Genomic DNA, 24,000 nt, shown 5'->3' with positions numbered 1-24,000 from the left:
TTTTTTTTAAGTTTATTAGGGTAACATTGGTTAATACAATTATATGATCTATATATTTATTCTTTTGCCAATAGTGTGCTCTCTTAATTATTACAGATTTATTGAAAGTCTAGAAACAGGGTATTGTAATTTCACCAGCTTCCTCCTTCTCTTCCTCTTCAGTTTTATGTTGGCTATTCTAGGTCTTTTGCCTTTCCATATAAACTTTAGAGTCAGTTTGTCAATATGTACAAATAGATTGCTGGAATTTTGATTGGGATTATTAAATCTATAGATTAAATTAGGAAGAAGTGACGTCTTAACACTATTGAGTCTTTCAATTCATGAACAAAGAATACCTCTCTATTTATTTAAAATTTCTTGGATTTCTTTAATCAGATTTTTAGAGTTTTCCACATATAGATCCCGTATATATTTTGTCAAGTTTATATCTAAGCATTTCATTTTTTTTGGTACCATTGAAAATTGTATTATTTGTTTAATTTCAAATCTAGTTGTTCATTGCTAGTATATAAGAAATCAATTGACTTCTGTATAGTAATTTTGATCCTGTGACCTACTATATTCACTTATTAGTTCCAGGATTTTTGTTGTTGTCGATTCTTTGGGAATTCCACATAGAAAATTATATCATCTGTTTTAAAAAATGTTTTCTTTTTTTCCTTCCCAATTTGCACTCTTTTTATTTCCTTTCCTTGTATTGGTGCACTAGCTAGGACTTTTAGTACAATGGTGAATAGAAGCAATTAGAGGACATCTTTGGTTCGTACCTGATCTTATAGGGAAAACACCCAGTTTCTTACCATCATGATATTAGCTATAGGTTTTTTTGTAGATGTTCTTTATCAAGTTGAGGTACTTATCCTCTATTCCTAAGAGATACTTGTTTTATATTTTTTCAAACCACTTTCTCCAGTTGTAATATTCTGCTGTTTGTGGTATCTCCTGACTTTTGCTCGTTGATCATTTTCGTTTGTGCTTTGTAATGTTGATTATGAGAGTTTTGTTTTGTTTTTCTATGGAATTGCTGTCCTCTGCTCATGAAGATGTACCCATATAGAAATAATAAAGTCCAACATTCTAATCACTGAATTCACTTAAATAGATTTCCTGAGCAGGATTTCAAAGCAAGTAATCATTTAAGTTCACTCTTTAATATTCTTTTAAAACCTTCTATCATTTCATGCCCCTAGGGTATAAATTTGGGGGGTTAGCAATGGATCTGGATTCAGTTTCTTATTCAATTATTTGGCTAGTTATACAGTCCTGACAAACTTCCTTAATTTCAAAGATCTTTAATCGTACCATTTCTTATATAAAAAATAAAAAATGGTAACATTCGCCATTTATTTTTACTCAAAGGAGTTTAGAGAAAACTCAATATCTTTATATTATAAAATATGTGAACTCTTTGAATGGTGCTATGAATAGACTCTAAGGTGACACCCTGATTCTCCACCTCCTGATGTTCATGCCTTTGTGTAATCCCTGCTTCTTGAGTGTGAGTGGGTCCTGTGACTTGTGTCTAACAGAATATGGCACAGTTAATAGGATGTCACCCTGCAATTATGTTCTGCTATATGGCAAAAGTGATAGGATGCCATTCCTGTGGTTACACTGCATTATTTAAGACTCTGTCTTACTTGCAGTCTCTCTTTCTATTGCTGGCTTTTAATAAGTAAGCTGCTATGAATCTTATGGCCACAAGAAAATGATTCTAACAACCCGAGGGAATTTAGTAGTAAATCCTTTCCCAGTCAAGCCTTCAAGAAAGAACTCAATCCTGGGTGACACTTTAATTGCAGCCTTGTAAGACACTGAGCAGACCCAGCTAAGCTGTGCTCATACTCCTGACTCACAGAAACTTTGAGATAATATATATGTTTTAAGCCTTTAAGTTTGTAGTAATTTGTTAAATAACAACAGAAAGCTAATACAAATGCAAAGCCTCATTTAGTCAGTAATGCCTTTTAAGAACCTCAAAGGGAGTCAAATAGGTGTCAAGAAGTCACCCCAAATTTTAAAAATTTGTTTTAAAACAACCCTTGTATTTAAGGTAGGTAGGGAAAGAGACAGACAAAAAGAGATAGAGGAGCAGAGAAGAGAAAAATTTCCAATACTGAATAATAGCATATTTTATTTCAGAAAGGTATCAAATGTTTATTTTATTGCCCATAATTTTGCAAGAAAATGAATATAAAGAACCAATAATTTTGTGATCTGAACGATTTAATATAATTGTTATGTATTATCTACTGTACTTAAGTTATATACATCCATAGATACTTATACTTTCTGATCATTATACACAATCTGTGTCCATGATTGATTTATTTAGTTCAAACAAGTATTTTTAATACTGTTTGCATCATGTAATTAAGATAATAAAGAATTGCAAAGTAGAAAGTGATGAATAAAAGTTTCATAAATATAGTTCCAACCTCTTTGACATGTGGTGTTTCTTTAGCCCATGAGAGAATAATTCTCAATATGCTTCACTTAAATTTGGCTTATCAATGCCATACTAGAAAATACATTTTCATAACAAATTTTCAATTAATGCAATTCATCAATATTACATAACAATTTGGGAGTTTAAAAAAACCTCTTCGCTTTTTCAATTCTTTTCTTAGCAAATTGCATCAAACTGAGTCATTGTTCACCATAAGATTAGATAAATGAAATCTTTTAAAGCCCTATTGAAGTCATAAGCAGTCTGAAAGCTATGCTGTGAGAAGTTTACCCACATTTCTAGTTTTCTTACAACTTGTGAACACACAAAACTTGACATGCACTTGCTTCCAGTACTTTGGTTAAAAAATGCTTTTCTTTTTTTCCAGAACATATCTAACTCTGGACTCTAATTCTTATCACAGATTACAGTGGAACTTGCTATATCCCTTTCCTGTGCCTTTTGGGTTTGATGTTTACTGTAATAAAGAAGTATTGCACTATATTTAACGCTTAAAGCCACAAAAAAGTAAATGATCTCTGGTCTGTTTTCCCAGATGACCTGTGGTAGTCCTCAAAACATCGTTCATATTGCAGAAGACAGTAAAGCCATCTTTCCTCAAATAAATGTGATATTTCTTTCTGTAGACCTCCGTGAAATAGGATTAACAGGAAATGCTGCATTCATGTAAGCAGATCTTTAACATAATAGTTCTAATCTACAGTAAGAAATAAGCACTATCAGTCAAATCACAACTGGTTTGCAAGCCCTTGTTGAAAATAAATGTATTACTAACCATGCAGTTATTGATGTGCCTATATCTGAAAACTTGCTTGTGGAGACCAAGAGCAAGGGTCGTCCTAAATGTGTTTATCCTCCTATTTATCTAAGACAATATTCTTATTCATGCAATATCTACAATTGTGCATTTTTAGTATTTGGGGGAGGAGAGTTTTATGGTGATAACTACACAGAACCAGCAAAAGAATAAACGATATTTAGGGATACTAAGAGAATAGGCTAGAGTCAGGAAGAACTGGCTTCCAATTTCAGCCCTGTCACTGACCATGGGAACTTCTCAGAATTCCTGCTTCCTTATTTGTATGCCTAACACCTATATACAGGGTTATTTCAGGGATCACATGAAAAACATCTTTAACCTACTAGGCATTCAGTAAATGGTAAATAGGATTGCTGCTGTTTCTGTGAAACAGTCTGCATGCTGCTTTTCATATGAATGATTCTCAAGCAAAGACCACTGGATGCTTTCGAGTTCAAAGAATTAATAGAAAGCAGGTCTCAATTAGCATTTTAATTTTATATTTAACTTTATTATTTATTTCTTACTCTACAAGCTTCCTACCCTTCTCTTTTTTTCCTTCAATATGACTCATTCTTTATTCAGTTTATTTAAGCATAACAATTCCACTCAAAGTCAACTATTGATTTCTCCCAAACTCTCTCTCTCTCTCTCTCTCTCTCTCTCTCTCACACACACACACACACACACACATACACACACACACACACACACACACACAAAACTTAAAATGAGTAAAGGTTATTTATTACATTGTCTGGATTATCTACTCTAGAATATAGGTAATGAGCAGCTGTATCACCAGAACAGAAAAATCATGGACTTTAACGGGTATAGAATAAAAATGTGATTGAATGGCTAGAAGTAATGTAATAACAACATAATAGACAAATGAGTGGTGAGGTGAGGCAGTAACTATTTGGAATATATAATACAAAGTGAAGGGTAATGTGAAAAAATTTATAGTAGGAAAACCTTTTTCCTAACTCTAATTTTTCAAATTTTAGACATTTGTTTAAAAAAACACAAAGCTGTAAGATCTTGAGTCATCAGTTTACACAGAACAAAAAATGAACTGAGTAAGAACGACATTCCCACCCATTTTGTTTAGGCTGCTTATTAAAAAAAAAAAAAAACAAAGCCTTATCATAATCTTCCTCAGATCCCATCTTAGACAATATCTTTCCATGGATCTCATGAAGCATAAACTCTCATATTAAATCTTATATTTCCTTCTTTATTATCACTGTAGATACGAAATGGCTAATGAGTTTCTTTGTTTATAATTTTTCATAGATTTAAAGAGTAACATTCAAAATTGCCTATTATTAAGGCTCCCCTGGAGGCTACTGAGATTAAGTTAATATAAACTTTTGAAACCTACCTATTAACCTGCAGAAGATATTCCAAATAATTGTATTCTGTCATCTTTATTTACACTCGACTCCAAAAGTTCTCAATTTTTTTTACGTGGATAATCTAGAAAATAAATATTACTCCTGCATTCACAAACAGCATAAAATGAGCAAGCACTTGGTTAATTTGTTACATTATCTAACTTAAAACTTTATTTCCCTACTGTCTGCTTAGAACTCAAGCTGCCCTAGTTGGAAAATGATTTAAGAAACAAAAATAATAATAGAAAAATTTAAATAAAAGTCACTATTGTCATGAAATAGGATGTCAGTTTTGCAATCTATCTGCACTTTCCCACTAAACTGGGTGAAGTTGATCTAGCAATATTTATGAAATAAGCTCCTATGAAAGGGCACCACAAGCCATCAAAAGCGACTCTCTTCCTCTTCCACAGGGCGGTGAAGGCCAGGGATGAATTTTAAGAGTTGTTTCCGGACACTTCCTCTTCTGCTTTTCCGGGGTAGGGTCCCAAACGCGCTTGAGAAATTGCTTTCCCACAAGGGAGACATGGACCCACTGCTGGCAGTACTGATGCTCCGATTTTTCCTTGAAGATGACCTCTTCAGAAAATCATCCCCATCCTTGAGGACAAAGCACTCATCATCTGTGCTTGTCTGCCTGCTGAAGGCTCCTCTGCTTGAGTCCTCAGACATACACGTCTGGTAGCCATCCTCGCTGTCCATCGTCATGGTGCTCAGCCAGCTCTTACAGCTACTCTCACTGGAAAATCGATTCCGGTCCAGGAGGGCAGGGCCTGCCCCAGGCAGGGTTCCAAATAATATTGATTCATCTATGTCCATGTTTTCTAAACTTGGGCAGTTAGCTGCATCACCTAGAATGCAGAAAACAAAGTTTACAGTGGAATTGATCTGAACATCACTTCCTACAAATAAATACATCAAAATGTATCTTAAAAGGGTCCAGGAAAGAGTGTGGGTGAATATTATTTTTCACTGAGCTTTGACTTGCATGAATAAGTGATTGTTTATGAAGTCATTTGATGAAACTTATAGTGGGATTTCCCAAACTATTGATCATGGACTACTGTCCATATTAAAGGGTCCCATGGTCATCAAAATGATAATGCTAGACTAAATAAATTTAAACAGATTTTCATATGAGAACAGTTCAACTCATCTGACAGAACACCAGTATGACTTGTAAATTTCCAAAGAGATCGTTTTTTTAACTGAAGTGACCCTGAAACCTTTTATTAAATGTCTCATAGAAATGGGATTCTAAAGAATACACCTGGGGCAATGTTGTCTTATGGATTTTCTCCATTTAGTTCCCATGATTTTAAATTACATTATTGTCTTTTGTTTAGACTGCCTATAAATATAATTAAACTATTGTCTTTTTTAATAATTATAAAATTATTATGACATTGTTTGAAGTGTATAGAAAACAGTTACAAAACTTTCACCTTCCATATCTTGGCTATTGTAAATAGTGCTGCAGAGAACACAGAGGTGTATAAATCTTTATGAATTAGTATTTTGGTTTTCTCTGGATAAATATCCAGAAGTGCAATTGCTGGGTTAAAAAGTGATATCTATTATTTGGATATTTATTTTTAAGTTTTTGAGGAACCTCCAAACTGTTTTCCATAGTGGCCCTACCAATGTGCAATCCCACCAACAGTGTATGAGAGTTCCCTTTTCTCCGCACCCTCACCAATACTTGTTTTTTGATTTATTGATGATAGCCATTCTGGCAGGTGTGAGATAGGTACTAGTGTAACCCAGGGGATCACTTTACAAATTGTATACATGCTTAACCATTGCGCTGTATACTTGAACTAATTAAAAAATAAATAATATAAAACCTGCAATCTCATTATAGAGAATTCAAAGGTGTTTAAAACAGAAAGAATATCCTCCAGCCTCAATATTCCAAGTTTCTTTTAGAATATTTTTAATACTTAATGCTCTGGAATGGTACTATGCTCAGAAAACAGCCCTGTCCTCAAATAAGTAATAACTCATTGGAAAAAAGTTGAATTTATCTGCTTAGCTGAATTTTTTCATCAGCCTTTCATATATGTCTGAGATTTCCAAACTCTGATTTTAATCACACACCAACATCTTGTCCATACCTCACTTGCTTCTATACTGAATTGGTTGGTACGCTACTAAAAGAAAGGATGTTATTTGTAATACTAGCTGAAAAAGCATGTTTCACATCCACAGATTCAAACAACAGTGGATTGAAAATATTGGGGGAAAAAAATCCCAGGAAGTTCCGAAAAACAAAATTTGAATTTGCCACAGCGTAAGCACTATGCTGAATCCATATGAATGAAGTAATGTGTAGGCATGCCCTGCTGTAGCCTATATGAAAATATGGGTTATATGCAAATACTACGGCATTTTACATAAAGGACTTGAGCATCCTCAGATTTTGGAACCAGAGAGGTCCTGAAACCAATACCTCACAGATACTGAGGGACCACTGTAATTAGAAGGTGACTTTGTTTCAGGAAAAGTAATAGAACACTGCACACTCAGAAGTGGTTTTATTTTGTGCTGGTTACCTACTGTTACTTCCTTTGTCCTTGGTTGACAATGTAAAGAGACTGTTTATTTTTCCACTTGATCTGCAAAATTGAGTATGGCCAGCCCTACAGTGACTAATCATAATGCTTTTTCCTTTTTGTTAATACAATCTACTTTATTTCATCTTGCAACAAGTTGATTGGAGAGGAATTGCTTTGTACAATCTCACGCCATGATTATTTATTCTAGGTCTAGAAAAAGTAAACTAAAGAAGAATTCTTTCAATCTCTCAAAAAATAGGTACAACAATGGCCTTAAAAGGAGTCAGTCTCCTTGATTCTGAGCTAAGGACCTTATTAATACAAAGCCATCCCCACAGAATACCAGGACTGCCTACATTTTTCAGGCCAAACCCCATCTCCACTCAAAAAATGCTCCAGAAGTGGAGTCAAAAGGTTTTCCAATCACCTTTGAGTCTACAGAAATCCAGAAAGTCGTTGAATTTTGTACCCATGTCTTGCTAGCCATTTTCAGACCTTAAAAAGAATCTATTATGAATTTTTAAAATACTAACTTAAAAGCATTAAAAAAGGTAAATCATACATAACATTTTATTTAAAAAAAAAAAAACAACCTCAACACAAACCTCTAAGCCATAAATTAGTGCCTAATTAAAAGTTAAATGTATTTTTTTTCCTGTAAACAGATTATCACTTTTGACAGATATCTAGATATAAATAGAGACTTTAGCCAAGTATTATCTGAAGAAGACATAACCTACATTTCACACACCCACATAGATAGTGGTTTTGGTGAATTATTTGTACATCTAAGTTCATTCCTCAGGTTATGCTAGTCACACAGCAAATGTTAAATCAACAGATTTTAAACTCAGCCCTTCCCTTTTAATGTGCACAAAGGTAAGAACCATGAATTTACTGTTATAATGATCATTCTCATTTGTGTCTTGAGTTTGAAGGCCACGAAGGAGAATTTCTCTGTATTAATGTATCTTACACTGTTTGAACAAATGATAAGAGTTCTACCCAAGAAGCATACTACCATTCCAGCCTCAATAGCTTCTGAGAACTACACGGCCCCTGAGCCATGACTGTTCTCAGGAATTTCATTCATTTGCTGAAATTGGGCAATCATTCCTACCACTCCTCTAAAATCTCTAGGTGCCTCTTGCAAGCGTGTGCATGCATGCATGTGCATGCATGCGTCTGTGCGTTTTCATGTGCATATATATTATGTGTATGGAGGAGGTTATATGACTTAACCTGTCCCTCCTCCTAATATATAGATCACTCCAAAGATCGCACCAAAGAAACACAAACTAGTATTCTTTATCTATGTAGACAACTTTTTTCTTGTAATGATGATTATCTTAAAGCTACTGAGAGGCAGAAATACTGAAGGGGTGAAATGTTAGTGTGGTTTCTGAACAGGAAATCACATTTACCATGAAGCAAGCGCTGTTCCTGTAACTGCAGAGATCTGAACTCCACCCATTTCTTCTTCAAGTTTTGCTGAGAAAAAAAGAAAAAAAGTGCTAATTATTAGGAAACTCTAGTGAAGACAGCAATTTGCTTCTAGGTGTTGTGATTAAAGTTAAAACTTTTTTCTTTCTTTCTAGCACTAACAACCCCTCTCATTCATTTGAAAAAAAAATTCTGTACAAAAGGAGGAAACTGGGAACACTACTTTCTCAAGAAATAGATTATTTCTTGATTATTACTAGATTAGTAGCAACAACAAGTTGAAACAATGACATCATTTCAAATAGAAACAATTGAAATAATAGAAACAATAAAAATAACAGATAATAGAAAGAATGACATTTATATTTTTATTTTAAAAAAATTATAGAAACATATTGCTTGAGTTTGTGTGCATTTACTATCTGTTTAGGGAAGGATTTACTCTGTAGGCTTCCCTTATCTGCAAGAGGAAGACAGTAATAAAACCTAAACCCTAGAATTATCATGAGGATTAAATGAGTTAGCAGATGTAAAATGTTTAGAAAAGTGACCGGAGTTTAGTAAATGTTCAATAAATACCATCATCATCCTATAAAAGCCAGGGGCACTAAAACAGTTTTTTCTGCTGAACATCTATTTATTTTCCATACCAAAAAGAGGAAGTCAACCTGTTCTGAAAGGCTTCTTTGGAAGGCAAAATTTAGAACACTGCTAAGCACCTTGATTTCTTAACTGCTTCCTTCATCTGTTGCCCAGCACATGAGAGCTGTGGTCCCAGGCAGGAATGAAGTGGATGCCGTGATGGTTAAGAGAGTACGTGAGACCTGGCCTAGCTCACAGAGTGGGCTGAGACGATGAGACTCAAAAGCCAACAAGGCGAAAGGCATATGACAAGGCACCATCAAAGGCTCATTCTCCCTCCTGTTCTTTGTCCTCTACTCCATCACTTCCTTTACCATTTCAGATCCCCACAGCCAGCCCATCAGACAGACACAGCTCAGATTTGCCTATGGACACTTGTGCCAGGGGAAAGGCAGCTTAGGGGTCTTTCATATGAAGCGATTTGGAAAGGGCAGATGAAGGCTAAAAAGGAAGAGAAAAAAAGTACATTTGGAAGAGGAAGGCCTAAGGAAAAGAAAAGAAAATTACAAGAATGTCAAATGCTTAAGGGGAAAATGGCTGCTTACTCAATTCAGAGACTAAACAATCATTAGACAGGATTTTCCAATCCTTGATAACAGTAACATTTAGCGGCAATCCTTATGGTTGCCAATATAATATGCAAGCAATAAATCAAAGCCATAATATGCCTGGCTTCATTAATTTCTTATTTTTTCTGTACTATAATATAGTTTATATGGCTATGAGACTGCTGGGCTACCTGAATCACAACTCTTGTTGTCTGTTTAAACCTGTGGCCATGTGAAGGTCAGAGTTAGGTACCCAAGGAAATAACAAGGATCTGGCCTATATATCAACCCCATTCTTCTTTCTTATAGAGGGTTATCTCCTGCAAGAGTATAGAGTCCAGTAGGGGAGCATAAAGATAGGTTAACAGTCAAACTGTATATAGAGAGATGGAGAAATTGTATTTCTGCACCTGCTATCCAAAAATACAAAGTCAGGGACTTGACATGGTTAATTTTTATTTAAAAAAATTAAGGTCTTAGAATATCTAATCTGATGCTTTAGCCCAATCATCTAAGTATGTCATCACTTAAAACCAAGAAAATACCAGTGTAAAGAGCAGATGTGTCAAAGTGACTAAGAGTTTTAGTTCATATCTAAGCTTCCCTATTTTCCTCACAGTCTGTTTCTGCTTATTATTAAAGAGTTGTATATTTAGACAAATTTAATTTCTCGTCATGAGAAGAAAATTAAAGTACATGTGTATCTAACCATACTGGGCCACATCCCCTCACTGTGCCTAGGTTAGTGACTGGTGCATAGAGGCTGCTCAGTAAATATTGACTGAATGAATATATTTAAAAATGGCTTCCTGAAACAACACGCAATTATCAAAGATCAGATATTTTGGATATATTTTCAATCTACATGAGACTGATATACAACTGAACATTTCCATGACACCTTGCTACTTTTATAGTGCTTTCACAGATAATATGCTGTTTAATTTTTCTAACTGACCAAAAAAGTTCTAGATTAGAAAATAAAGGTTCAATGTAGCAAAATATTTCCCAGGACCTACAAACTCAATAAATAATAGAGCTAGATTAAAAAGTAACTCCCCCAGCCAGCCCATTGGGTGCACTGTTTTCATGTTAAACATCTGAATCATAGGTCAAGAGAAAGGGAATCCCTAAATACATGGAGTCTTCGAGGGACAGAATGCACACTTACATATGACACACCAACTAAATGTCACTGTGTGAAGGGGAAGCCAGCCTGACAGTGGTTATAGGTCAGACTCAGATATTTCTGGCTCAAGAGATGAACTGAAAAATCTCATAAGTTCAAGATTGAAAAAGAAACACAAATGCAAGAAGGTATATAGGAATAAATCTAAGGGTCTGCTGGACCTGGAAAAGTAGAAAGAGGTAACTAGGAATTTGGATCTTATGATGATGTACAGTTCGAATGCACTTATGTAGCATAAGACACAGACAAGTTTCTTGCTTGAGAAAAGAACCTTAGCTGAAACCTGACTACCATAAAAAAGGAGGTTGGGGAAAGAGGCTGATGATTCTATGGCTCATGCAGAGTTGTACGTAGTGAGGCAGGAGTACATAAATGCAGCCTCTTGACCTGAGCCAAGCAGCACACTGACCCTTCAGGGAAGGCATCCAAGCTGCCAGGCCTTACTCTGGATTGGGAGCCTTGAAGTGAAGAGTTGAGGCAACTGCCTAACTATCTATCACACTGAGCAAAAAGGAGAGGCCACTATGCAAGGGAAGTGGGCAATTTAAACTTCAAAATATCCACAAAATTTAGTGACAAGAAAGACAACAAAACTGATAATCAGTACATGGATTCTCTCCAAATAAAACAAAAATAGAAAATTGTCCAAAGAAGATTTTAAAATAAGAATAATAAGAATCCTTTGAGAAAGAAATTAGATCAATGTTAATAAGAACAAAAACTTTGAAACAAAGAAATAAAACAAGAATAGATAAACAAGAAAAAGAACTATTTTTTCCAGATGCATTAACTCCTTTATTGAAAGAACTTGGCCATAAACATAACAAGGGTAGAGAAGTTCAGCAATAATCTTTTTGTCCCCATTTTCAAAGGAAGATACATGAGTGGGGAGGAATGAGCTGTGTTCCTCTAATTGAAAAGGGGCTATTTGAAAATAAAAAATTAATTAATTTTTAAAACTCAACATAAAAACACATTCTATACATAACACAGACAACATTATTGACAATATTACTAAGAAATTTTAAAAAGAACATAAATAAAGTAATGCAAAATATGAAAGAGCAGTTAGGAAGTATGGAAGATAAATCAAGGGACTCTAAAATATGTCTAACAGAAACTCTAGAAGATAATTCAGGGAATGGTGGAAAAGGTACAGTTGACCTTTGAAGAACAAGGGGATTAGGAACACAGACCCACCCAGTCAAAAATCTGCATGTAACTTTTTTACTCCCCCAAAGCCTAACTACTAATAGCCTACTGTTGACAAGAAGCCTTATCAATAACATAGTTGATTAACACATACTTTTATGTTATATGTCTCACATAATATATTCTTACAATAAAGTAAGTTAGAGAAAAGAAAATATTATTAAGAAAATCATAAGGAAGAGAAAACACATTTACAGTACTGTATTTATCAATGTCATAATTTACATCATTTGTTTACAAGACGAAAAAAATTTGTGTATAAGTAAACCTGTGCAGTTCAAATTCATGTTGTTCAGGGTCAATAGTATATTCAAAGAGATCAAGCTGATAGTTTTCCAAAACTTAAGAAAGTCACAAGCCTTTGGCTTGAAAGGGCACTGCAAATTCTAAGTTCTAAGCAGTATAAATTTAGAAATGAATCCAGAGCTAATCACATCTTGGTAAAACTATAGATTAGTAAAGACAAAAGAACATCTTAACAGCAACCAGTAAAAGATGAAAGATTGTCACAAATTGAAATATTCGTTTTTTAAAAGACTGAAAAATAGAAAATCCTCTAGAGACAATTACCAAGAAAAAAGAAAAACATAAAAAGTAGTACAAATAAAAATGGGGATATAATCACAGTTGTGATAGAAAACAAAAAGCTGATGATACAAGTTGAATTATCAACTTTATGAAATAAATTTGAAAATTTAAAAACTTTACAAACAAAACAATTCAATAAAACTGGCTCAAAACAAACAAATAGAAAGCTTGAACAATCTTATAACTAATAAAGAAACTGAAACAGAATTTAGAAGTATTCCCACCAAAAAAGAACCTCAAGCCCTGATGATTCAGATAGTGTTACAAGTATTCTACTAGAGAACAAGAAGAGGAAGATACTCATGCTAAGAGTTCAATGATGACGTGGACTATAGGCTAGTGGTTACCAGAGGGTAGTGGGGAGGGGGGTGGGAGAGGCAGATGGCATAAAGGGGTCAAATATGTGGTGACAGAAAGAAATCTAACAATGGGAGGTGAACACACAGTGTAAATATATATATGCCTCACTGTTAAAGTGTACAGCTGAAACTTATTGGATTTCATTAATCAATGTCACCATAATAAATTAATTAATTAACTTAAAAAATTAATTTAAAAAAAAAAAAAGAAAAGATTTCAATGATACCAAAACTAAAGAAAGTCTGAGGGGAAAAAAAAAGTACAAACCATTCTACCTGTAAAATTAAGCTACCCTCAAAAATCTTAGAGAAAATGTTAGCAAAGCAATTATACAAGTATATAAAGAATGATTATAAATTATGACCAGATTGGTTTTATTTTAAAAATGCAAGGGTGATTTTACATTACAAAATATTTAAAGGTCATTTACCATATTGACAGATTTTTAAAAATAAAAAAATGAAACCGTCTTAAGATATGCAAAAAGCAAAGTCTTTGATAAAATTTAATACACAAGCACTATAAAAACTACCACCAAATTTAGTATAGAAGAGAACCTCTTTAACCTAAAAAGTATATTCATAGAAACATCTCATTCCCAACAGAAAAGAGTCAAAAGCATTCCTTTTAAAGTCAAGTTTCTATTCATTGTCATATTGTAGGTCCCAGCCAGTGAAGTAAATAAAAGAACTAAATGTCATTCTTTACAGGTAGTTACTATCTTTATAGAAAATCCAAATAATCTATAAGTAATTTATTAGAAATTATGTAGTTTAACAAAGTGTTTGAATATAATAGCATAGAAAAATTTTTATTTTACATATCTTTACATTAATCTCAATCACAGTATTAATTTTCATAAACTGTAAGAACAAAACTCATATTATGAAACAATAAATTTAACAAAAAGATTTATAAAATCTATTTGCATATAATTATAAGACTTCATTTCAAGAAATAAAACAATTAAAAATGGTGAAATTCTTTATCAGTAAGAAAACTCAATACCATACAGATGTCAATTCTCCTCAGATCGATCTATCTATATAAAATGTACTATCAATCAAAACTCAAACATTTATTTATGGAGCTTGACAATCTAATTCTAAAATTTATACAATCAAAGGATCAAGAATAATCTGGAAGGTTTGCCCACTCAGATATCTCAATATTTATTACAAGGATATAATAACTTTGAGAGAAACAAATTGATCAATGGATCAGAATAGGGAGCCTGTAAGAATATCTATGCATATACAGAACTTGCTTAAAAATAGAGGTTTCACTGCAGGCCAAGTAGGAGAAAAGAAGGACTACAGAGAACTAGAGGAACATCCTGCATAAGTTTTCATATGAAAAAAAAAAAAAGCAACGGTATCTCACACTAATACAAAAATTAATTCTGGACTTAAATATAAAAAGAAAAACTTCAAAACTTTCAGAAGAATATACAGAAATGCAGATTACTTACAAAGAATAAACAATTAGGAGCTCTCATAAACAAAAATGTCAAAAAGTTCTAAGGAAACAAAACATCAACATAGAATAATTTAATTGTCTAGCAAAACACTTTCAATAGTAGCAATAAAGTAGTTTTTTTTTTTTTCCAGAAAATGAAGACCTACTTATCCTCACTGAAGGAAATATCAGAGCAAGAAGGAAAGTAAACCCAGAGGTAAGGAACAGAATACTAGAAACAACAGCAAGAGCATCAATTCAACAGGTTAGTCTATTCTCTAATAGCTATTTAGAACAAAAACCTATATTTTTCATTTTAAAAAATAATGAAAGTCTCTAAAATAAGCAATAATAAGGAAGATTGGGTCTTTAAACAGACATTTAAAGCATGTTAAGGTCCTCATGATGTCTGAGAGAGGATGGAGATATTATAAAACTATACATTTGTTAGAGAAAATAATAGTTAATTATATACATTAAAACTTGAAGAGAAAATGTTCAAAGAACAGAAATTGCTAAGAAACACGAAATGTGTGTTGTGCAGAAGGACTTTATTCCATGAAATATAAACCTTTTATTTTTTAAAATTTGTTTTAAAAAAAAATCAGTTTGTTTTATACATTTCTTTCTTTTTCCTACAAAAGACTGACAAAGCCAATTTTACTTCTTAAAATTTACTAAGACTATGTTCCTTTTGCAAAAAAAAAAATTATACATATATAACTTTTGACAGTTTTAAAAACCCAAATATAATGTGAAGTGCTGTTTACTCCTCACAAAAATGTAACAATAAAATGCTAGAGGCATTTCCCTTAAAGTCAAGAATAAAACTGTCACTATTTACAATACTGAAGGTTATAGCCAATCTTATAAAAGAAGAAAATTAAATTAGCTGAATAATTGAGTGTAAAGGGGCAAAACTTTTATTATCTTCAGATGATATTATGTCTATATGGAAAATCTAAGAGAATCTATGAAAATTTTATTAGAATAAAGGGAATTCAGCAAGACAATCGAATTTAAAAATCAATAGCAATAAATTAAAAGTAAAAGATATATTTATTAAGCAAGAAAAATAAGTTACATAAGAATAAATATAACAAAATATATGTAAAATTGTATGAAGAAATTACAAAATGTTTTTTTATGTTGAGGAAATATTTTTTTATACTACAACTTCTCTCTCTCTCTCACACACACACACACACACACACACACACACACACACGCACGCACACACGCGCGCGCGCGCAGCAAGCACTTGGGAAAATAATGAAAAGACCAGCTCCTCCTTCTTTGTTTTTTTTTTCCCCCCAAGCAAAATGTAAATCAAGAGAGATCTCAGGTGCTTTAATGAAAAGTTCTTCAAGTGATGTGCTTTCCTGAGCCTCATAGATATACAGAAGAAAGAAAGTGATTTGCACGGGTTTGTGGAAATTTATGTGCCTGCAAAGGTAATTGTGGCTCTTGATAATTCAGCAGTTCAGACTCATCACAAAATTTCATCTTCAAGAGCTGTCTCAATTCCTCAAATATGTATTTACTTGACCACTCACACATTCAAGGATGGAAAATGTGCCTAACTATATTAAATTAAATTACCTTTAAAACTTGCAGCTTTGCTTCAAGCTCTGTCCTTTTGAGAATTGTTGTCCCATTAAGAGTCTCTATCCTGTTTTAAGAAAAAAGGGAAGAAGGAGAGAGAGCATGAGTAATTCATTCAAACAAGTACCATCCTTATGGAGTATTACAATTTGGGCACAGACTATCTTTAAAAAGCAAAATAAATGTTACAATTTTCATGGTACTTCAAGTATCTGGACCTAGGCCAAATCTCTGACAACATTCAGAGAAAGAAAATGAAAAACAAACAAACAAAAAACTTCTCTTGAGAGGGTTACTGAAAGAAAAGATTCTAGTTAATTTGTAAACCGTAGTTCAGTTTATAGAAGCCACATATGGCAATGATGGTTGTTCTCTACTAGAATTTATTCGTGTGAGGTCTGGCTGAATTACCACTTTTATTTGGTGACTGTTTATTGGGCATTTACTATGTGCCAGACTCTAGACACTGTGCTAAGCACAAGGGGTACAGCAATAAGAATAACAAGCCCTAGGGACTTTCAAATAGTGGAATCAACGTTATTTCTGAAACAGGGCTAACTCTTTTCCTCCCTAGGATTCCAGGAACTTTTGCCCCTGTAAATTGCCTTAGTTTTGGAATTAGAACAAATAAAACCAGAACTACTATGAGATAATAATCTTTATGACTCATTTCAAGATCTTTTAAATTTACAAACTTTAGTCCTAGAATTATCAACACTATTAAGCGTTAGAATTATTAACACTAATAAGTGTTCTTTCTCCCTATACCAAATGCCATGCTAAAATTTAAAAAAAAAAAAAAATTTGTTCTATCCTGAGTGATTTGCTTTATTTTGTGGGTACAAGTTAGAGGGCTTTATTTTGATTACTAAGCCATCAATCTGAATAAGATAAATTTCATGTGTGAGTCACACACTTAAGCATTATTAAAGTATTTGTTCAAATTCCTTCTGATAAATAAGCGATAACTCTATTTATAAAGAAGCACTAATTTTTCTATTTCAAAGAAGCACAGCAAAATAATAGCATTAAATTATCTTCTATTTCTAATACCATCATATCCAAGATAATGAGATGATAGCAAGACAAGACATTATCTGCTTTCTCGTTAAGGCAGTCATGACTCTGGGCAATAGTGAGGATCCCTATAAATCTGTTCCATTGGGACTTTTAATGGCGATCTGACCTGCCCGAGCAATAGATGTCTATGGGCCAAACCTCAGGCCTGGATTGGCTGCTCTCTTCAGTATCTGTACAGGCTGTCTTGCATTTTCCTGATCTCTGGATTTCCAACTCCTTAATTATCCACCCGAAGGCTGCTCAGTAGGTGAAGGGACTGAAGCTTACATGAAGCTTCGCCACCAGTCATCTTTCAAAACTACTCCCCTCACCCCACACACAAAACATCCTTTGAAGTTTTAGACTAGAATCACTGGAGATTGTCCAGCTGATTTTCTATTGGCAGCTTGCAATGAGCAGTTGTGGTGTAGTTGAAGAGAAGAGACCCTGGCATCCCGAGCAGGTGGTCAAATCCCAGCTCTGTCACCTACTAGATGTTTTATCTTAACTAAACCTCATTTAAGCCTTAGCCACTTCATCTATAAAGAGGGATAAAACTAATCTCACAAGGTGTCTGTGAAGAACGAACGAGTTAATATAGGACCCACTTTAATCAGAATAAATCTTAATCTACCTGGCCTGGCTGACACACCCATACTCTGCCTCCTGGCTAACTCTCTGTCTTCATTCCTCATTTTACTCTGTCTAATTCACCATCCACCAATCACACTGGCTTTTTCTCTATCCCATGGATGTGCCAAGACCATTTTGACAACTCAAAGACCTCTCTCTTTCCCTGCGATGCTTTCACCATGAGTTCATATAAACTATCCTTCTCTTCATTTAGGTCTCAGCTCAAAGTTCACCTCTTTAGAAAGGACCACTTGAAATACCAAAACTAAAGCAGCAACCCTCTTACTCAATGTTCTATCCCGTTTCTTATTTTACTTTCTTCATAGCAGTTATCAATTATTGAAATATCAAATTTTGCAGGTTTTTCTTATCCATGTCCTTCCACAATATTAAAATAAAGCACCAGAAGAGTCTTTGTCTCTCCCGAGCCTATCACAGTGCTGGAAACATAGTATTTGCTCAATATATATCATTTCAACAAAATCATTCCATCTTTTAACTAATTATCAAAGTCTTATTAGGTTCTAGGGATAGTATATTGGAAAAATCAGTCAAATCTCCAACTGGAGAAACCAACATCCCATTAGTAAGTCTGGAATAATAGCAGGTGTGAGTGTTGGAGTACAGGGCAGGGAGGGTTGGTAGACCTTGCCCATCCTTCCAAATGTAACACTAGAAGAGAAAAACAGTTGGCTGTAGTATAAGATGAAAAAACTCAGCCTTTCTTGCCTTTTATTTGCTCTAACCACAAGATTATATCAGCCATGGAAACTGAATAAGTTTCTCTCTGTCCAAAGAGAATGTGTGCCAGTTTAATTGAATTTAATATTAAAAAAACATTTTTTTTTAATTCTCTTCCTCCCACTCAGATGTTTGGGCTATTGATGTCCTCTGACTTCAGATGCTGACAACATGTTCAAGTTTGAGGAAACCTTGAGAAACAAAAGGAACTGATAAAAATGTCTGCATTCAATTCCAAAGCCACTGCCTCCCTTCTTGTGATCTTGAACAAAACATCTATTCATTCACTCAACAGGCATTATGAAAGACCGTAACATTTTTGAACCCCCAAGGGAAGCAGATGTATAGTTACGTTAGCATGTTTCCTGATGATCTGATCAGGTCAACGACTTGCTTGTGGGTAAAGCCTTCTGTGCCCACTCCATTGATATTTGCAAGGACATCACCTGGGAGATGGCAAGAAAAAATGAGTGTTAAAACAGTTGGTTAAACAATCCGTCCTGACATGCAAATGAAGAGAAACAAACAAGCCTCAAACCTTAACAACATAAAGGCAATATGAAAATTTGAAGCAACAATCACATCCTGACCTTCACTATCAAAAAGTTTTCTTGCTATTTAAATAATTCCTAACATGAGCAAAGTTATAAGGTACCAGCTTGAAGGCCAGCAGACTGTGCTGGGCTGTCCTCCTGGATTTTGCAGATCAGAGTGCACAGTTCTGAGGAGCAGGTGTTCTGGTTTTGGAGTCTGTAAGTCTGTAAAAATTAAAGTAATATATAATTACTATTAAAAAACTCAAATATATTTGTCAAAAATAAAATTATGTCAGTTATCTTAAGCTATATGATAGGTAAATGCAAAAAACAATTTGGAAAGGCTTTCTTGACTATAAACTGAATCAAAAGTACCAATTTTGCAATCCTACCAAAAAATCTGCAGCAATCTTATTCATAAAAAAAAAAAAAAAGATCTGGCTTGAGAAGGAAAAAGTGAGATGAGGCTAGTTAAATATTTTATATTTTCAAGCCTAAGAGACCAACCACCTGATACCCATCATTATTGCATATTTATTAAGAAAAATTAAGTTTCTCATTTCCTAATGGAATAAAACAATAGTGGCCAAAAGCAAAAGATTTCTATGAGGTTCCTCCTTCTTAAAGTACTCATTATAGTAGAGTATAAAACAGTACACATCCAACAATGGAGATATGCCAACAATAATTATTTTAAATCAAGGTTCTACAAATAATGACAATCTGCCCTGCATTAATTCAGAAGTACCATAATTGACTCAATTACTTTCATTTCTGAACGCTTGCTGGTACGCCTGCCATGAATACTCACTGGTTCATTAATCACCCAACTAAATTAGAAGAAGTTATGCTTTCCCTCTTGCTTCAACTTGGCAAAAGAAGTTTGTTTTTGTTTTTGTTTTTACCAAGATCACTGGGTAAATGTTTGCTAGATACAGTGGCCCAATGACCTACAACAAACATATTTTTCTTTTTCATACATTTAAATTATGAGGTCTAGTTCCATTTAGACTCAATAATCAGAATTCTGATTTGAGTAAGTGTTTTAAACATCTGATTCCTGAAATTAAACCACATTCTGGTACTGCTTCCTTGTGGGGCAATTAATGTCTGATGATCATTTCTTTTAATTTTACATACTTGCAGGCTCCAGAACCAGAAGTTGGTCATGTGCAAGCCACTTCTAGAAACTAGATTTTGTTAACTTGTAAGGGATTTCTATTCACTCTAGAAGGCATTTAAAATCCCCATATCATAAAGGTAAAAGGGACTTTTAAAGATGATGTAATATATTCCCCATCTATGTCAGAGACCCTTTAACAACTTTTCTGTCAATCTTCTTGACACAGCCCAGAACTTTCCTGAAATGGAAGGGTGTTCTAGTTCATGTGGTACATGAACCAAAGCTATAACACACACTCCTCCGGGAAACCACTTTTTTAACAACTCTCATTAGCAGTGAAAAGCTACCCTCTATGTCCAGTGATCAAGGTCAGTACAGTGAAGGGAAACTTTGATTTACGCAGCCAGCACCCGCATATATGTTTGCAACAGGTGTAAAATTTGTGGGTTACAAATAGAGAAGAAAAAGTAGAGGCCCCAAAGTTATGGAAAGAAATAATTAGTTGAATCTCTCCCTCTCTCTCTCTCCTCCTGCTCCCCACCCACCATCATCTTCCAGGTCCCATTTTTAATAACAGAACAATCCTTAGGAACACAAAAATCACATTGCCCTATCTCATGCCCAATGATCTTCATGTTAATATCTGTCACTTGCTGATCTTCTACTGGTACCAGGTGCATTACTAAGTATTTTATAGGTGTTATTTCATTTGAAACTCCTAAAAACCCCATAAGACAGCACTGAGAGAATATGAACTCAGGTTCTATGTTTCTATCACTCTGAATGATTCTCATAAGTAGCATAAAAGTATCACCCATGGAAATCAGAGAGAAGAATGGACTTGTTCTCTTCAAACATGCCCTTCACCTGGTAGACAAGGAGCCAAATACTTGTTAACAAAGGGTGCACAGTGTGGGTGAATAAGATTCTATCTGGTCCTGAAAAAGTTCCCACAGCATTTCCCTTATTTGATGACTACTCCAAATGTTATGAGTACTACAGAATAGATTATGGCATGGAGCTGGTAATGGAAAGCATACACCAAAAGGGAATGTACGGAGGAGTGGGTTCCTGCATTACTAAGATAACACATGATGCTCTGGTTCAGAGGTGAAGCCATTAGCTCATGCTGATCTACAAAGGTTGATGGTACTGTAGCCTGTTGTCTACTAATGATAGCTTTGACTCCTGCTCCACGTAGAATAAGTGCTTATGGCATGGGGGAGAAACATGGGGAAGCAGTGACATATGCCATAGAAGAGTGAGAAAAAAAATCCTAAATTGTCACTTTAAATAAGGATACATAACTGGTCACTGATCCTGTTTTCACTAGTAATGGTTGTACATCCTTGTGACTAATTTTCATTTAAAAAGAAGCGGTCGCGAGAAGTACAGAATCTATACAACAGAATAGGGAGTGTTTCATGTGAATGGAGAATAAGAAAGAGTATTATGCTTCTAAAACCTAATGGAAGAATTATAGATTTTATCAAATTTAAAAGTAGAAGAGTTCAAAGAGAAGATTTCTTTTCTCCTAAAGCATTCTCCCTATTCATTGCAGGTAGAGTATCATTTTGTTTCTTTATTCATAAAGCATGTTTTCTCAGCAGCTTCCTGTCCCTTATCTTAAAATACACGCTGAATTTTCAATTGTGGGGCTGATATTTAGTCACCAAGGTTTTCTGAAAAAAGCACTAAAGCTAAGCCCTAAAAGCTGATTTGCAATGTAAGAAAATGATTATGCAAAATGCATCTAAAAGCAAAATTATAGTTTAAAAAACAGTTAATACCTGAGCTACTACTGTTGAACTTAAACTAGACCTCCTTTACCTAACTCACCATCTATACAAATACGGCCATTAGAAAGCAGACAGAAAATAAGAAATGAAGTTCTTAGGCTATTAGAACTTTATGAAGACTGTTAAAAAATTTCCTAGAGCACATATGTTCTTAACTGTTTCAAATAATAGTTATAATGTGCTGTCATTAATTTGAAATTACAAATTTCTCATTTTTATCTAATATGAAGTCTTTAGTATTTTCAAAATGTAACAGGAACTATAAATGAATATATGTAGTCCATATATACAAATATATATGCTTTCTTGAATACCAAAGTATAGATTTAAAATCTGACATACAGTATAAAAATGACCATGCAAACACATCAGAAATGCAAATATATAAAATGCACATCTATAAAAAAGATTATTTCGCTCTCTTTTTTAAGACCTGACTGATATCAAGCATTACTGATCAGTCTCAGACTGAAGCAATTAAGAAAAAGGAGTTAGCAGGTCTCAGGGAGTTAATTTTATATGTTTCAATGTTTTCTTTCCTTGATGGTATCCAACACAGAGAAGGACTACCAACTCAACCACACATTGAAAAGAAGTAACAGTCTCCATTGTTCTCTGATCCTGCCTTCATTCTTTCTCTGTAAATATCATGCCACCACCAGTGCCACTTTCTTTATTAAAAGTCTGGAAAATTTGAAAACTGCCCACCTGAATTTCAAATCCAAATGTTCCATTATCCTGCTTTTCCACAGTTACAAGCTTTCTGTAATATAAACAAACCAACAAACAAACAAATAAAAACTATGCATGAAGATCAAAGTATATTTGTCACACACTTCTTAAAATAACTATCAAATAAAAATAGCTGACATTTATGTAAATTGTATTATAACTGTGTGTGTGTGTGTGAGAGAGAGAGAGAGAGAGAGAGAGAGGGAGGGAGGGAGAGGGAGAAGGAGACAGGGATGGAGGGAGAGAGAGAGAGAGAGAGATAACAGTCTGGAGAGCTGTGTTCCTAAATATCTTGGTGAGAGACCAAAAAATAAATAAATCTCTTTACCTTTGAGACCAGGAAAAGTCACCTAAAGAACTTGATCTCGTCAAAGCAAGCTGAAAAATACAACAAGCACACAGTTATCAAAAGGTCTTTAAAACACATCTGTAAAATGTTCTAAATCACAAAGAACTATTTTTTATCACCTCCTTTGGCCCAACTCCTGGGAAATTGTTACGTAAAGGCGGTAATTTCCTTTCTCTAGTGATAGCAAAGGAGAGCTGGCAAAGGGTGCATTCAGGCATTCTGTTTAAAAGATTAAAAGAAGCTCTGATAATAATATACTGTGGCAAAAGAGTTAATAAGATGTGGCAAAACTCCAAAGCTTCCCAAAAGAACTTCATATCTAATCTGTATTTAAAATAGCCTCTGAGAGATTAACCACAGCAATTTATAACCACACTGAAAGCCAAAGAAAAATAACACCCATAAAATGGCATATAAAAACCAAATAGTTGATAGTTTAGGAAGATGCTGATGAAATGACTGTGTTTATTATAATAGTACAGTATGTTACTGTTTTTAGGAGGTTAAAATAATCTCTAAAGAACCAACACACATGTAGAAATACAATTTAGGTAAAACCAAAGACTCAAAACCTCAATTTTGTTTATGATGTATTTTTGTAATAGTGTTAGAAGAGTGAAGTGAGATTTCCAACCAAGAAAGGCAAGGAACCTCAGAATGGTATAAATAGTATAAATAATATCACTTTTACTCCTTTCCATGTTTTAGAAAGAGATTATATAAACGTAAACTTCCAATATACATTCTGTCACTGTA

The 24,000-nt window shown here is 34.1% G+C and overlaps 1 protein-coding gene across 2 annotated transcripts in view; it reads right to left on the bottom strand.

Moving 5' to 3' along the window:
* Nucleotides 1-3,814: 3,814 nt before the first annotated feature.
* CYTIP (cytohesin 1 interacting protein) overlaps nt 3,815-24,000 on the bottom strand; it is a 67,874-nt gene continuing 47,688 nt past the window's right edge. For both annotated transcript variants that reach the window (XM_023530038.1, XM_011359143.2), the window contains 7 exons: nt 23,224-23,273; nt 22,872-22,926; nt 19,361-19,463; nt 19,058-19,151; nt 16,270-16,339; nt 8,652-8,718; nt 3,815-5,520 (listed from right to left, as the gene is read on the bottom strand). In XM_023530038.1, the coding sequence (XP_023385806.1) occupies nt 5,054-5,520; nt 8,652-8,718; nt 16,270-16,339; nt 19,058-19,151; nt 19,361-19,463; nt 22,872-22,926; nt 23,224-23,273 (906 nt within the window). In that variant the 3' untranslated portion in view covers nt 3,815-5,053. The remainder of the gene's footprint in view (nt 5,521-8,651; nt 8,719-16,269; nt 16,340-19,057; nt 19,152-19,360; nt 19,464-22,871; nt 22,927-23,223; nt 23,274-24,000) is intronic.

Source organism: Pteropus vampyrus, unplaced genomic scaffold, assembly GCF_000151845.1.
Source record: "Pteropus vampyrus isolate Shadow unplaced genomic scaffold, Pvam_2.0 Scaffold2, whole genome shotgun sequence".
Lineage (NCBI taxonomy): Eukaryota > Metazoa > Chordata > Mammalia > Chiroptera > Pteropodidae > Pteropus > Pteropus vampyrus.
Note: the sequence above shows the minus strand (reverse complement) of the source record. Positions and strands in the feature narration are given on the sequence as shown.